The sequence below is a fragment of the Lolium perenne genome, chromosome 2 (assembly GCF_019359855.2).
Source record: "Lolium perenne isolate Kyuss_39 chromosome 2, Kyuss_2.0, whole genome shotgun sequence".
Taxonomy (NCBI): domain Eukaryota; kingdom Viridiplantae; phylum Streptophyta; class Magnoliopsida; order Poales; family Poaceae; genus Lolium; species Lolium perenne.
Genome location: NC_067245.2, coordinates 315,051,313 through 315,064,757, shown reverse-complemented (window position 1 = coordinate 315,064,757; position 13,445 = coordinate 315,051,313). Strand labels below are relative to the sequence as shown.

At 44.4% G+C, this 13,445-nt stretch overlaps 2 protein-coding genes across 5 annotated transcripts; one reads left to right on the top strand and one right to left on the bottom strand.

Moving 5' to 3' along the window:
- The first annotated feature begins 272 nt into the window (after positions 1-272).
- On the top strand, positions 273-6,060 carry LOC127336777 (ankyrin repeat protein nuc-2). Of its 3 annotated transcripts, XR_007873531.2 has the most exons (12): positions 275-559; positions 635-814; positions 1,670-1,804; positions 2,285-2,335; positions 2,416-2,555; positions 3,541-3,627; positions 3,739-3,864; positions 4,868-4,960; positions 5,059-5,157; positions 5,414-5,584; positions 5,672-5,796; positions 5,874-6,060. XR_007873531.2 is itself a non-coding variant. In XM_051363617.2 (11 exons), the coding sequence occupies exons 1-11, from the start codon at positions 424-426 to the stop codon at positions 5,741-5,743; spliced, it is 1,290 nt and encodes a 429-aa protein (XP_051219577.1). In that variant the 5' UTR covers positions 275-423; the 3' UTR covers positions 5,744-6,060. The 3 variants fall into 3 exon arrangements, 2 of the variants coding, with proteins under 2 accessions (XP_071682894.1, XP_051219577.1); XM_051363617.2 differs by having other exon boundaries at positions 5,672-6,060; XM_071826793.1 differs by lacking the exon at positions 3,541-3,627 and having other exon boundaries at positions 273-559; positions 5,672-6,060.
- A 1,426-nt stretch (positions 6,061-7,486) lies between these two features.
- Positions 7,487-13,134, bottom strand: LOC127336778 (protein IQ-DOMAIN 32). 2 transcript variants are annotated; one of them, XM_051363619.2, is made up of 7 exons: positions 12,815-13,104; positions 10,881-11,474; positions 10,629-10,781; positions 10,041-10,097; positions 9,174-9,948; positions 8,304-9,074; positions 7,487-7,829 (listed from the first exon to the last, which is right to left on the bottom strand). In XM_051363619.2, the coding sequence occupies exons 1-7, from the start codon at positions 12,917-12,919 to the stop codon at positions 7,810-7,812; spliced, it is 2,475 nt and encodes an 824-aa protein (XP_051219579.1). In that variant the 5' UTR covers positions 12,920-13,104; the 3' UTR covers positions 7,487-7,809. The 2 variants fall into 2 exon arrangements, with proteins under 2 accessions (XP_051219579.1, XP_051219578.1); XM_051363618.2 differs by having other exon boundaries at positions 8,304-9,948; positions 12,815-13,134.
- Positions 13,135-13,445: the final 311 nt, after the last annotated feature.

Sequence of the window (13,445 nt, the reverse complement as noted above, 5' to 3'; positions counted from 1 at the left end):
TTTAATCTATGTTTTTAAATTTATACAAACATCAGCCAAATATGGTTGAACTATCAATGAATTTATTTTTTCATCAAATTTTGTTAGTATGTTTTAAAATTTTAAAATTTTTAGTATAAAGGGGGCGCACTGGCAGTTAGCCGACCCCCATATATAAGTCCAAAAACAGCTCCACCCAAGCACATATGGGGGAGCCGAGTGTTAGCTCACACGGCTAAAAGTGGTCAAACGTTCATGGCATCATTTATGGATCGATTTGGGGAACGCAATCCAAAGCCCGTATACACCTGATAGCCTCTCTGTACGGAACGCTTCCCGCCTTTTCCCCCATTCCTCACCCACTCCGCCTCCGCCTCCGCCTCCGCCTCCACCTCCTCGCCAAACCCCACCCTTCTAGAACATTCCATCCCATCCGAGCCCAGGATGCGGAAGATCCCCGTCTCCATGGTCACGCCCCGGCAGCGGGTGAGGGTCGGGAACCGCACGCTCTCCAAGGACGAATGGTCGGCCGTGCAGACGCTCAACGACGCGACCGACGGCGACATCCCCGCCGTGAGGAGTAAGCCCCCCCTCGCCGCCGCCCGCCGCGAATCGGGCGCTGCTGCTCCTGAATCTGACGAGTTTATGCATGCAGAGCTCGTGAGACAGCTGAGGAAGTCGGGGAAAGGCGTGGAAGAGACGCTGGCGGCGATCAAGCACCCGCATTTCCGCGGCCGCGGGCCGCTCCACATGGCGGCGTGGGCCGGCAGGCTGGAGATGTGCATGTTCCTGGTCGAGGAACTCTGCCTCAACGTCAACGCGCCTGGCGACGACGGTAATTTGTTCGTTGCTAGTACTAGCACCGTTCTGACTGACTTCGCAATGCTGGATTGATACAGATATGTAGAGTGGCATGTCCATGGAGTGTTATTTCATTTACTCCCTCCGATTCATGGGTAATTAGTCAGGGATTTAGTCTAAAGTAGAAAACAGTCGCTGCAAGCTTGTTGCGGACTTGGGGTAACTTAGTTTGTGTATGGGGGCATCCGGGCATGGGTAATTAGCATTTTCTCAGTTGCCAAGTTCTGCAATTGCTGACGCGCGCTGCTCAAGGCTGCCTTTTTTTGTTTCCTAAGACTAAGAGGCTGGAGGTCGTCACCTGATCACCACCAATCAATTTAAGTTTTAAACACAAACCGAACTACTCATGTTGCAGCCTTGCAGGGTGTGGCTTAGTGGGGCCTATGATAAGCAATCATCACTTTCTTGTACTTCTGTCTTGATGGTGGGATGCCCCTAAAGCTTTTCTGTGATTTACAGTTTTTGCAGTAAAGGAGGGAGGCAATTTCTATTTTTCTTTTTTTTTTTTTGCGAATGGACATTCTTTTTTGCAGTAAAGGAGGGAGGAAGGAGGGAGGCAATTTCTATTTTTCTTGAAACAGTGGTTCCGATAGTCTGCTTCTGTGAAATCCATGCTGAATCATGAATCCATAAAATAGAATCTTATGTGGTAGCATGGACATCAATGGTGGTATGGCGAGCAGACTTCTCTGCTCTTTGTTTTAACTCACGTGTAGCACTTACTTGGGTGGTGTTTTAGTATGCAGGTGCTCTTGATTATCTGTTGATTTTTGTTGGTTTGGAGCACGAATTTCTGATCAAATGCTTGCCATTCTTATGCTCTTGCTAGGTGCAACGCCTCTATCATACGCAATATTTGGTTGTGGATCTACATCTGTTGTAAGGTTTCTTCTTGACCGTGGTGCTAAGCCAAACAAAGCTAATATAAATGGGGTTACTGCACTGCATTATGCTGCAATCCCAGGTTCTTTTTCCCCCTGCATATGTTTGTTTCTGTTTTTATTGCCTGTAGCTTTGTTCACCTTGCCTGATTTGTTCTGCTTCATATTAACCCCAAAGTGGTTCTCATGTCTGTCCTGCAGTAAATTTCTTCTCTTCAGTCTTCTTGTCTTGCACGTTGTACTTTAGTGATGAAGTAAAGGTGGTGATAACAACATTTAATTAGTGATGCATATTTTGGCTAATAGGTAGTGTCGTCAATCTAAAGGTAATAGAAATCATTGTCATTTCATGTTTTATTTATTCAGATAGCTAGTTCAACAGTATCTGGTATGCATAAACATTTTCCTCGAACAAAACAAATAAGTAGAGCTTAAAATGCTATTTCTTGGGTTGGAGAAACAATTTTGGTCCGGCTGGTTTGGTACTGTCAGGTACTGTGTTTCACTTTTGAAGTTTTTCTAGTTTCGTTAGCACATAATAAGGTACTAAATCGTTTATCCAGGACCAAATGCTGACCCAGAGAGAGACAGGTTATGGGCCTCTAACACCCGAGGTAATTAGCTATTTTTCATATTCTTTGTAGTGTATCCTTGATGGGAATGTGACGTGAGCATTTTTATTTGTTTCATCCAGATACCTGTGAAATAGCAGAGTTATTATTGTCCAGGGGAGCTTATGTTGACCCTATATGCGCACAAGGAACACCACTAAACGTTGCTGCCCAAAATGGAAATGTGAGAATGTTGGAATTGTTGTTGAGGCATCAGGCAAATGTAATAATTATTTTTCCCCATCTTTGGTTTGCTATTTCTGATCAATATTATATGTGTTATCTGCGGTAGAATATTTCCTTTGTAGATGAAAAGTCATGGCTGGATGAATACGGCTGTGCCTAGCAGTGTCTTATATATTTCCCCCCTTTCCCAACCCTGCCTAGTCCAAAGATTTAGTCCTGCCAGGTGCCAAGGTGGAATTAGTGCCATTTTACTTCCTTGACTCGTCTGAGCCAGGATTTCTGTTTTACTGGCTGGCTCTAATCTATGACTCTTTGCACTCTTTACTTGTTTTATCATGTATCATTTATTCATGTACCTTTAGATCTTTCATTACTTAGCATGTACTAGCTCTGTTCTAAAATAAGTGACTCAGTTTTGTACGGATGTATCTAGACGCATTTCAATGTGTACATACTACATACATACGTATCTAGAAAAAAAATGAGTCACTTCATTTGGGAAAGAGGGAACATTAGATTCTTGATGACTGCTAGATGATAACGTGGTTAAACTGTGTGTCCTGCTAGATGGAAATTTATTTTTCCTTATGCAAGTCGGTTGGACTTTATTGAACAATTGGCTTTCTGACTTTGTTTAGATGGTAAAAGGGAAATTATATTAGCGCGAATCAATTGGACTCAACATGTCACCTAGCAGAATGTGAGAGAATTTCGATGATGTAGCACAATGCGAGAGAAATTTTCCTTTCTTGATTAATGTGGGAGTTTATTATTGGATTAATGTGCTGGATTGAAAGGAATCTCTAATTACTAATTAGGAGTATATATATATGATGATAAAATTAAAACATTATCGAAGATGATATGGGTTGTTGTTTCCTTTTGCCTTTTTTGGTCTGCACACTATTCCGAAATTTTCCATGTTTTGCTAAAAAAAATGCAAAACTTTGATATTTTATTCATCCAGTACCCTTCTTATCATTGTTTATCTGAAAGTAATCTTTTCTTTGCCTTCTCTCCAGCCTAACACAGTTGTGCATTTAGTCTATACACCACTTTCATATGCTATCTCCGCTTCTTCACTGAAATGCATGGAACTACTTATTAAGGTGCAGTGACTTGTCCCTTTAGAGCTCCTACCACAGAAAGTTTTTGTGAGTGTAGCTATTGCAGTTTTTTTTGAAACACTATCTTCAGCATTTATACATTCCATATTTCAGGCTGGTGCTGATGTCAATGCTGGTAGGCCTGTAATAACACCATTAATAATAGCTGCATCCTATGGCTTCACTTGTGGCATCAAGTGTTTGCTGGAAGCTGGTGCTGATGCAAATATTCGTGATGAAGTGAGTTTTTGCGCTGCTATTTAAGTTACTAGTTGTCACTTGTCACTCTTGTTGATCTTCAGAGCTTGCTACAGATGGCTTGATTTAGCTGCTAAGATCTGTATATTTTTAGAATGTTATATGAGAGTGGCTAATAACACTCGTAAATTTAGGCCATTTGACTAAGGCCTTAAATGATGCTGCATGTTGCTATTTGGGGTTAATTGTGTTCCATAAGGAGTTTCTTTACTAGCCTCTTATAAATATTTTTCAAGTTTTAATGGATTTCGGTCCATGGAAAAGGGCGGAGGGCTGTTAATTCAAAAGAAAGAAATGACTACCCTGCTAGGGACCAATATAGATTTTTGACTCCACAAGAAAGTTAGCGACTAGAAATTAGGATAGAAGATGGGAACTTGCTCTTTTCCGGTTTGGATATTAAAATAAAATTCAGAAATGTTGCACTTACAAACTAAGGCATTGTGAAACTAATTTGTGGAATTCTTTCATAACTGGGTGAAATTTAGGGTAAAATGCCCCACAATGAAGGCCTATGTCTGATCTCTGTTCTACTACCTCTGTCCGGATTTAATTGACTTCTATCCATACTTTATTTGTTCATTAGCCTTCTCTCCCCCGCATCAATTAAATAGGAACGGAGGGAGTACCTAATACTGGAGTTGGCACAATCTCTGCTTACCTCAAACTAGGATTTCAAAATGATTGAAATAGGTTGGTTTAAGCATTCATACACATGTTCACTCTTTAGACGTATCCAGGATATTATTGGAATCTTGCTACACACAGTCATCTAGACATTCATATTCTTATGTGTATTGGTACAGTAATACATGCCCTGCACAATACCCTATAATTCATTAAATTCTGAATCTTATAGTGATATGAGTATAAATTCCTTTGCCACATTCTTCTGTTATTGTGTAATTGAGAACCTAATTTTTTCATTGCATAAGCTCTCCCTTTTTTATTCCTGAGATTTACCCTTTGATATCCCCCTGAACAGTTTGGTAGAACAGCAGCACAAATTGCTGCAACCAATGGATGGATGGACTGCGTTGAGATTCTTTCCCCTCTCACAGCCTCTGCAGGCACTGATGTAATGGTTCAACATGCAAACTGTGTGAATTCAAAATCAAATTTTCATTTTATATTCTGTTTAATAAAGAATGACTTTCACTTCTTCATTTGATTCAGGATCCTCTGGATGCAAATGATGGATTTGCTTTGAAAGTTCAAGGGGATGCTGCACTTAAGGGAAATGATTATGCTGATGCGTTGGCTCTCTATACCAAGGTATACTCTTGCATCCTATACTTCTTCATTAGTTCCGCTGTGCACTTTACTTGTTGATTATCCCCTTTCTGGCCTAAAAGGCTAAATGCTCTGAACTATGAAACGGTTGCATTGTAAACAGCTCCATGAATCGAGATGTATATCCTATTATGTCCATGCTCACATACGTTTTCTGAAGACAAGGAAGTGCTTTAATTTGTTTTGAATACAGCTAATTCGATCTTTGGTTTGGATGGGCATCATTTGATGTCTGCAGGCAATGGAGATTAACCCTGATGATTCAACCTTGTACGCAAAGAGGAGCCTTTGCTGGCTGCATATGAGTGAAGAAGACAAAGCTTTGGATGATGCCTATGCCTACAGAGCTATGAAGATCGATCTATCAAATTCCTGCTATGAGCAAGCAGCAGCTCTGATACTGGTTAAGGTGAGCTGCGGCGGGGGAGTTCCATTGGCATTCTGTTTTCATACTCAGTTGTATTCCCTGACCATGCAATCATGTTTGCTTGTTTAGGAGTATGCCCGAGCATGTAGAGTACTCATGCGAGCATTGAAATTGAACTTGAGAAGCGACGATCTTGATTGAAACTGGTCTTCAGAAGCAAATTAAGCGATGACGCAGGCGTTGAAAGAACTTGCGTAACCTCTTTTCTTCACTTTAGTGTCCTTGTTTTCCCAGTGTAATCTTAGTTGTAACAGTAGTCTAAAACTCGCAGGTGCTACTGCATCTGCTGTGGGGGCTGCATTTTCTTTGGAGCTTGCCCATGTTTTGCGGCCTGAGTTGTACTATCTACTAGTACTAACATAGATAACTAGACACGTAGCTAGAGATGTATCTATCGCCTAACAATAGATAATGCGTGATTTCTCCTGTTATGAACAGAAAAATGTTCAAACTCTCAATGACATAACTGTAGTTTGTGTACCCTGAGAAATTAAAAATATGTGTTGTAAAAAGAAAATGTTGGAGGTTTGTTAAAATTTGAAACAACAATACTCCCTCCGACCCATGAAACATGTTGGAGGTTTGTTAAAATTTGAATGTATCTGCATCTAGACGCAAACCTAAGACATGTTTCGTCGGACAGATGGAGTACATAACATAACTGGGTCTCGGAAAAAGAAAGACTCGGTCTGAGAACACCATACGAATTCTTCTGCTACTCACCAGAGCGGCTGCAGGCGAAACAAACTGAAGACACATCCCGATCACCGGCGGGCCGCATGGGCGCGACCACCCTCGAGAGACATAGCTAATGCGTCCACCGGCTGCGGCCTGAACAGGCAAGTGGTCAGCCACTCAGAAGCACGGTCGGGAGGAGGGCGGCGGCTGTGGAGCCACCACAGCAGGTTCGTCAGCGTGTTGCCGCCGTCAGCATACACGAAGCCCTTCCACCCTTCTCCGACGCCCTGCCTCGCCAAGGCCGGCGCGCGTGAGCACTCCACCAGCTCGCGCACGAACTCGATGTCTGAGAAAAGAGCCTATGTGATCGGCAGCAGCGGCGACACCTGGACCCCCAGCCTGTGTTCCGGTGGACAAGAACCGGGGTGTCCGCCTCTCTTGTTTGCTCACACGGAATTGAGGTGCCGCTCCTGAATTCGTCCTGGTACAGCATCGCACCGTCTTCCATGGGGACATGCCACCATGTACGTCGGTGCACCTCGCGCCGCTTCCTCTAGACAAAGTCATGAAATTCTCTGTTGTGTGGGGCGACCCAAAATGGTGGAGTTCAAACACAAAACCATCGCCATCTGATTGAACCTCGGAAATTCGCCGTGCTTGTAGTATTTCCCCTGAGCGGTAGCAGTAGGCTCCTCCGCTTTGTTTTTTCTTTCTCAACTCTTTGAATTTCTCCTGGATGTTGGTGGCCTTTGCGCCTATGTTTTCGTTATCGTGATGGTAATGCCCATGTGGGTTGGTTGGAGAAAAAAAACCATCGCCATCGTCTTCCATATGCAGCCCGTTGGCCCGGCTCCCGTGGACATAAGTCGTATGCCCCCTTTTTTTTTTGACACCTAATATGCCCCCTATTTCATCGTTATACTACCAGAGTAAGGAGCCGGTACAACATTTTTGCAGTTTCAACTACCACCCTTACGATACTTCTTCAGAGACCCACGATAGACTCAACATCACAGCTTAACATCTCTCTAGGAATCTAATCTCATGTCCGAATTGTCCATTACCTGCGGGAGATTCAACATGTTTTCAAAATTTTATATGAGATCTACCATCCTCTCGTACAGAAACACACAAAATCTGACAGCGCAAACTCCATCCACTCAAACAAGTACTTCATTCAGCATCAGTAGCACTGCAAACATAACAGATCATTTCAAATCCACTCTTTCAGACCACTGTTGCTGGTTCGTTTCGATACAAGTCAAGCAGGATATATATTACACACAAAAGAAATCATCACTATCAGTCAAATAGCACAACCAATAAGAACCAACAAATGTACATATATGATGAAGCTGCTGCTCTTCTCCATCAGTATTCCAAGAAAAAAATATAAAGAAACGACTGACGAATTAGAGGGCCTGCGACAAGAAAAAAAAAACAAGGGCAGTGTGCCAGTATCTCAGTCATCTCGAGAGTGCTTCTAGATATATTTGATGGCACCTCGTCAATGTGCTGACATTGATCCATCATATGTTCCACCTCTTATCTGCACACAAGAAGAAATACATTATGGGCAGTAGTACAGTTTTACAGCTTCGATAGATGGTATTGCAATTGTAGCCAGGACACAGTGGTCCATACTGATTAAGCACAGGACACACTTAAGAAAGCATAGCTAATCAAGAGAGAATGTTCAGCAATTTCCAACATTGCACCCCTCGCGAATCTCAATTATTGTGAGCTGTAGGTTCCTGAAATTGCTTAATTGTACATTCAACTGCTTCATACAAGTAGCATAATTCCTAACTGGCACAACCAGATCCATAAAAAGTTTTTGTGGACTTTACTCTAGATCTTATAAGCAGCATATAAACTCAAATTTTCTACATTGTACTAGGTAATTACTGTGCCTCAGTGAACGTGAGAAAAATCTCAAGCAGTTACAAAATGTTGTCACAACTAAACTTCCAAACAGAAATGGATAACAGGGTAGCATAAGGCACAAGATGATAGCACTTACCAGATGGATTGTGAGGAACAGCAACGTTGGTTTTCACCTTTTCCTGAGCTTGGGATGATGATCGTTGCATGCGGGGAGATGTTTCCTGTTTACCATTTGCTATGGGCAAAGAATGCCTTTTCCTTGGGTTGCTGTCTTGTACATCTGGGCTCATCTTTGGGGATAGAGCAGCTGCCTTTGCTCTTGCGGATTCTGTGAACTGCATATAGCTTGGCAGTGGAGTGCTGTTGCTCATGCGAGGTTCTTGGTCAACATTGTCAGACTTAGCAACCTTGACTGAGCTCTCTCTCTTTGCATGTTTATAATCCTTTGACAGATTATCTGTGCTGCTTCGTCCTACTGAATTGCTTGGACTGGTCAGTGACCTTCTGCTTACACGAGACTTTGGTTTTTTGGTCTTACTCTTGTTGGTATTGACAGAGACCTCACTTGATGGTGTGCCATGAGATTCCGCAAAGGTGGTTCGGCTCATGGGAGTTCCTTCGGGTGACCTAGCATATGATTCTACAGATTTCTCAATTTGATCATGTGAATCTGGCTTTCCTGGTCCAACATGTGCTTGCTCAACTACAGGATCCGAGGCAATGGCAGGGTTAGCAACATCGCCATTCAGTTCTTCATCTTTCTCTGGCTGGATAACTCCTTCGGAAGTGTTCTTAACTTCAGAACGTAAAACATGGGTGTCTTTGTCAGCATTCTCGGTGGTGTAGTTCCTACCTCCAAGATCTCCAATCTCCATTACAATCTCACCGCCATCAGCTTCTGATCTGTCTGGTGAGTCAAGTGTAGAGGAGATTGAAATCTCAGTCCCACATTCTGAAGCAGCAAGTATGATTTTAGCATCACGACCAACTGTGCTTTCTGGTATACCTGTATCAATGTTTTGCTTGGGTGAGGCACCGTCCTGGGAATGGGGAGTAGGCACCTTCAATTTGCTTGACCCATCCAGATAAGAGGAACTGTTGGACCTACTGACTGCTGAAGTTAGCTCTTCAAATTTCATCTGTGCAGCAGCAAATGCCGGATTGCAGGCCTTTCTTGCTGCGCTTCTACCTTCCATGTCCAGCGACTGCTCAAGATTATATGGATCCATAATATCCTCGGTATAAGATTCAGATTTTTCAGGAAGAGGGCTGGCTTCCCTTGATGGATCAGTTTGGGAAGACTGTCGACCAGAGAACTCCAAAGATTGCTCCACAACATTCTCTGTCGTTGAATCATCCAATTGCTCAGCATCGTCATTGATCTTTTCGATCAACTCCGGTACAGGACCATCATTGATTTCCAACCCAGAGGTTTCCTCTGGGACACATTCGGGAGCCTCCAATCCAGCAGAATCAGATGGCCCTTGTGTCTCTTCCACAAAGGCACTAGCATCAGATGACCTTAGTGTGTCTTCCACATCATCAGGCACTAACTTCGGGAAAGAGATGTCCGAGTCCAAAGGAACATCCTTCTCTTCATGCTGAGCAACTTCCATCTTTTCAACCACCAACCCACTATTTTCAGTATTCTCTAGCAAGTGGCCTTCAGTGATTGGAAGAATCAGAGTTGTCCACCTCTCCATCCATTGCCAGGTAGCATCAGTTTCAGAAGGATCACACTTTATGTTCATGGATTTTGATTTTGGCATGCCATCCAGGAGCTGGCAGAAGATAACACGGTGTGAACATGAGGAAATCTAAACCAGAGATAGTAAGATGGTAGTCTTAGTGGGTAAGAGTTATTGTGTCTCACCTTGAGAGCAAATCCATTCTGAAGCAATTTCTCACTTGAAGAACTGACCAAAGTGTCCTACAAAAAAAAGAAATCCGCAGTGTTGATAAGCAAAACAAGGTTCAGGTATGTCTATGCAAGGGTGCTACTCAGGCTTATAACACGGAAATTACGATCATCTTGCACGTTTGGAAAGAGGAAGAGAATCAACACGAAAGTTACGACAATGCAAAGCATGGAATTTCGCAGGAGAACAGCAGATTAAAATAACACAACTTAGATGAAAGGTTTGAATAATTTCATGACACCAGCGACACATAGATGGCATCCTGGTGGCTAGCTAAAGGAACTTGAAAAAAATGCACATAAAATCTGAAAGCTTGAATTTTTATAAGTCTCATTCAATTGGCAGGGAGCAAATGAGTTTCTCAGTAATCGTATCAATCTAAGAAGTCCTATCGATACAATAGGTGGTCTGATGGAAATTTGCAAAATGGAATTCTATTGAGTAACATTGGTGCCATGATGTTTGTCCCACAAGCAAGCAATGCAAGTGATAGCAAGTATTGTCATAAACTGAAAATATATTAACCAGAATCCTTCACTCACCTGTTGTGCTTGATGAGCACGGACAAGCCCTTGCGTTTTAACAATAGCAAGCAAGCATTGCAATGATTCTGCAGCCTGCCTCCTCACTAGATGCCCACGTATCACAGCTTGCAGTTTCGCAAGATCCTTATGATTTGACAGTTCTTGCCTTGCCTGCAGTCATGTAAACACTTAGTATTGTACTAACATTAACAGGAAAATGTCGTAGGGAACATTATGATAGATTGATAGATACAAGATATAGTAACATACGCTGTATGTTCTGATGCCAGTCTGAATGACAACAGCTGCAGACTCCACATGATCTTCCTCAGGGTCTGGACTGCTTGTACCAATAAGTTGGGCGGCTTCATCCTGCTTCAGCTCAGTGGATGAAACAGCGATACTTTCATCCGGCTTTTCATCAAGTTCCTCAACAGCATTTTCAGTAGGCTCGTCAATTGGTTTTTCGGATATCCTTTCAGCTGGCTCTTTGCTTGGCGGCTCAGTTATCTTCTCATCTGGCAGTTCAATTGACCTTTCAATTATCTGGTCCGCTGGCTCTTCAGTTGGCGTCTCTGCCAGCTTTTCATTGGGCTTCTCTTCGTGCAGAGGCTTCTCATCTGGCTTCTCTTGATGCAGAATCTTCTCATCTGGCTTCTCCGCGTCTGGCTTCTCCAGATGAAGGGGCTTCTCTGAGGCGTAAGAGTATGTAGAGGAGTAGACATTATTGGTTGGTGCAATTTCAGCTTTTGCTTTGCTCGAACTTAGAGTTTCAGGTTCTGATATATCAGAGTTCTTCAAAACACGATGCCTTGTAGACCTCCTGCGAAAGCTCCATCTGCTTTTATCTGATACGGCCTTGCTCTGTACAAACCAACATTTGCATCAGCCATTGAACCAGAGATAATTATAAAGTAACAAGTGAAAGTAGCAAACTGAGTGTATCTGTAAGGCAGGAAATACAGTTCTCCATCTAGCGAAGCAAGTAGTCAGATGCTAGGAGGAAAAAGGACAAAAGGCAAGCATAAACACAAAGTATCACTATGCTTCAGTCACCATCAAAAATTTGAATCAAACCGGCGCATTAATCGCTTTCTATTATAGAACATGTTTCTTTAGTTAATTAATTTTCTATATCTTTGCAAAATTCTTATCTAATAAAGTTTGGTAGTGGTACCATCCACCCATCAATTTATTATTGCCCCAAGAATCTCAAGCAGCATATATCTCGACTCAATTATGACCACAGCTGGTTTATCCAAATTAAACTAAATCTGCGTAGGTTCGTCAAATAAAAAAGCCAAGTGCGCATGATTCAAGTACTACAGCTCCTCTGGGCTGTCATGTCAAGATCCCATTTCCGCAACATGTTGGCATGGAATCTCAGCTAAACAAGCGAATTTCCCGGTACACCACGTGGGTTCAATTCAAGACCCTTCCCCAGCTGATCGGGCGCTAACAGGACTCGCACTCCAGAGCAGAAGTCCTCCCCAGGCCATGATTTGAACAGTAGGGGAAAGCAGCCTAAAGAAAGTAACAACAAGAAATGTCAAATCAGGGGTGTGAGGGGGCGACAAGGCGAGCAAAATCCAAACACCGGGGAGGAGGAGGACAGATGCAACAGGCCAAGAGACAGTAGTATACGCACAGTAATGGCCAGACCAAGTGCACTTGCATATCATGGCGTCGCACTAGTGCGCGCGGAGCAAACAAGCGGCGCGCCGTCAGATCAGATCCCGTCCTGCATGGGATCAAGAGAGGACACGCGGACAGCAACCCTCGTAAACAAACTCTGTCGTCGCCCAGCATGGCCAGCTAGAGCCGCTCGGCAGGAGACGGAAATGAAAGGAGGTTAAAAGAGGAAATTCGTAAATTCATCTGTGTGGAAATTAATTTACGAGACTTCGAGCAGCTCGGGCTCCCAGGGAGACGCCAAATTTGAAATTTTTAGGACTAGGAGCTGAGCTAGTGGCGGGATCACCGGCGAATCACCCGAATTGGCGGCCGTTTATGTATGCTGGCCACGAACCAGGCCTAGATCTAGCTCACTAACCCCGCGCGGTGCACGGAGATCTGCTTTAAGCGAAACGCACCAGCTCGAACCAACCAACAGCAAAAAAGCAAGCAGCTTGGACGAACGGAAGGAGTGAGCTGCAGAGGAGGCGCCGGCCGCATTGAGCGGTGCGGCGGGTAGGGTCACCCACCTCGTCGGCGTGGGCGTCGGTCTCGGGGTCGGAGCCGCCGGAGGGGTCGGATCCGGCGCCGGCGCAGACGAGGATCTTGAGGCAGCCGTTCTTGGACTTGGTCATCTCGGATCGGCTCGCTCGCTCCTCAGTCCCGCCTGCCTGCCTGCCGCCGCCGCCGCCTCGGCCGCTGTTCCGCGGAGAGTCAGTGCAGTGCTCTGCTGTGGTAGCTGATGGGAGCGTGCGTTTTCTAGCTGGGACTGGATAGGGGGGGCGGCTCTGCAGCAGCTGCAGCGCGCTGCGGGGGCGTTTCTGTGCTGTTTGCTTGCGGCAGCACGCTGGCTCTGCCGTTTTTATATTTCCGAGCGTTCGCCTACGGGCCCTGCCTGCCTCCCACCTTTCTCTTTCACGCTTCTATGTTTTAATCAGGGCATCTCCAGCATTTCGGACGTCCGAAATGTCTGTTTGCGTCGGTTCGCGGACCTGTTGTGGGCCAGGGCGACCGTTTGCGTCGGGGGTAGCTCCAGCGGTGCGGACGCATATTTTGTCCTGGGACAGCGTCAAGGTCGCTAATAGCGTTTTACGTCCCGTCGAGGACTGCCGCCGGCGATTAACTGTTCCCGCGCGGCGACGATCGTTCCCGCGCGCCCAA